This window comes from Eurypyga helias, unplaced genomic scaffold (assembly GCF_000690775.1).
Source record: "Eurypyga helias isolate BGI_N326 unplaced genomic scaffold, ASM69077v1 scaffold6921, whole genome shotgun sequence".
Lineage (NCBI taxonomy): Eukaryota > Metazoa > Chordata > Aves > Eurypygiformes > Eurypygidae > Eurypyga > Eurypyga helias.
Genome location: NW_010231396.1, coordinates 51194 through 53284, shown reverse-complemented (window position 1 = coordinate 53284; position 2091 = coordinate 51194). Strand labels below are relative to the sequence as shown.

The window sequence follows — 2091 nt, the reverse complement described above, 5'->3', positions numbered from 1 at the left end:
TTAACTGCTGAACCAGTTTAATCTGCTTATATGCCTAAAATGCAAGGGTTTCTCTTCTTGCCACTTCCCTTTCTGCAGTCAGGGCTGACTGCACGTGGTCTTGCTGCAACCAGTCCTTCTTTCCCTGCAGTTACAGTGAAATACTTCAGCTGCATATGAGGTCTTGTAGGGTTTTGACCCAGTAAAACTTTCTTCTGCTTTTGGGGCTAGTGTTTGAGAAAAGCAGATACATTGGCAATTCAGTGAATATCTTGCAGCTTCTAGGGCAAAAAAGCTGGTTTAAAGATTATTCCTCTCATCAGAATAATGATGCTCCAAAATTTCCAGGATGGGCCAATAAGATAATTTTGCTGGAAGAGGTGAACAGGGGAAAAGGGATCTTTTTAAGGCACCGTGAACCTGATGCAGCACCTGAAACTTCTGGTGTAATTTCTGGCATAATTCCAGTATGAAAAGCATGGAGCAAAGTGTCATCTAGTGAGGTTTTCAGATGGAAATACATCTTAGTGGGAATTAAGAATTTCTGTAAATCACACTGGGTACCAATCAGCATCCTAAAGTGCTTTAAAAATCTGGACCTTGTAGGTGTTTTGCTTCAGACTTTCATCTGAAGTGAAATAATGGTACCGCTCCGTACCACGTGAGGACACAAAAGTGACACAGTAAAATCTCCAAACATGTGGAAGTTTATTAACTATCATAGCAATGAGTCTCATACAATCACATGGCTCTACAGTGTTTAGGAGAGCATGGGTTAAATTACAGCTGTTGTTAGAAGTATGAGGTCATACTTAATGTGTACATATTGAGTAACAAGGAACCAAAATACTGGCAGAGCTCAGGGCTAGCGAAATATTTAAAGAGACCATGGTTCTCTTCAGTTTACATAATTGGTAAATACTGAATCATCATTACCAATGAAGGAATATTTTGTATATGTAATTTATTTACTGAAATACACCCTCTTTGTTTAAATAAACCAGTCCATAATACAGACCAGGTCTGATAAATCGTTTGTTTGCAAACAACTTCAAATGTTTCAATAATACATTTTTATCTTGAGCAAAAAAACTCCAAAGGCATAAAACCACCGCAAATTATAACAAAGCACTTGGTCTGACTTGAAACAACACCTTTTCAACTCAGCCCCCAAACTGAACAACAACAGCAAAGTCACAAAAGTTGTACTCGCCATCTTTTTAAGTGTTGTACTTGGGAGGTGACTTTAAAGTTGGTATTAGATGCCTACCATTTCTTGGACTACATACTGCAAAAAATGCTGCATAGGTTGACTAAATAGGGGTTCTCATCAATAAAACTCTCCTGTAGCAAAAAACTGTAAAGTAAAAAGAGCAGTAAAAATAGCAGACTGAGCAAGCGTTCATCCCTAGGGAGCCACTTTAAACTTATCTCTGACGGACAAGCCACAGTTTTGCCCGGATTAACCCTCTTTTTAACAGTACACAGTGACATCCATTACTGCTGTTCGCTATTTAGAAATACTATTGTTGAAGAGTCCCAATTTTAGTAACCCTCTCCAGGAAGCAAGGAGGAGTGTGAGCAGACGGAGAGGGGAGGGAAGGAAGGGTTACAGAGAGGAGAAACTGAAAGCCTGAGCAGAGCCAGGGGGGTGGTGTGCGTGTCACCAGATTAAATCCCGAGGCTTCAGTGAATCCTGTTCAAACAGACTTTTTGGAAAAGTACACAGAAATGCCCATAAAGTGAGAAACTTCCAAAGTCGGGGCAAAACTCCCACAGTCTCTATTATCTGAGATCAGTCCTTTAAACAAAATTCATTAACCTTCCTCCCTTTCTCAGTTTCACTTTTCAGTGTCGTCTTGGGTGAACAAGTGTCTCGGTGTTCACAGATTTGAAAATACCAAAGTAACAACATCTATTAGATCAGATTTTCTTTCACTTACCTTGCACCTCAGCTTTTATGGGCTCTGGGTGTTCTTCTTTATTTCTACCAAATATCATCTCCATCTCTCATGTAACGAAGAGTTTCTGTGTCCTCTACCCAGCTGTTCCCGAGCTGTAGTGGTCCCCGCGTCTGGGCTAAGAACAGCCCTTTCCTGTTACATATAAAGA

General features: G+C 40.2%; 1 protein-coding gene across 1 annotated transcript in view; it reads right to left on the bottom strand.

Annotated features, from left to right (window-relative positions):
* Positions 1-2091, bottom strand: part of BCO1 (beta-carotene oxygenase 1) — a 14504-nt gene extending 12413 nt beyond the window's left edge. The window contains exon 1 of the mRNA XM_010161053.1: positions 1923-2091. Within this exon, the coding sequence (XP_010159355.1) occupies positions 1923-1986 (64 nt within the window). The 5' untranslated portion in view covers positions 1987-2091. The remainder of the gene's footprint in view (positions 1-1922) is intronic.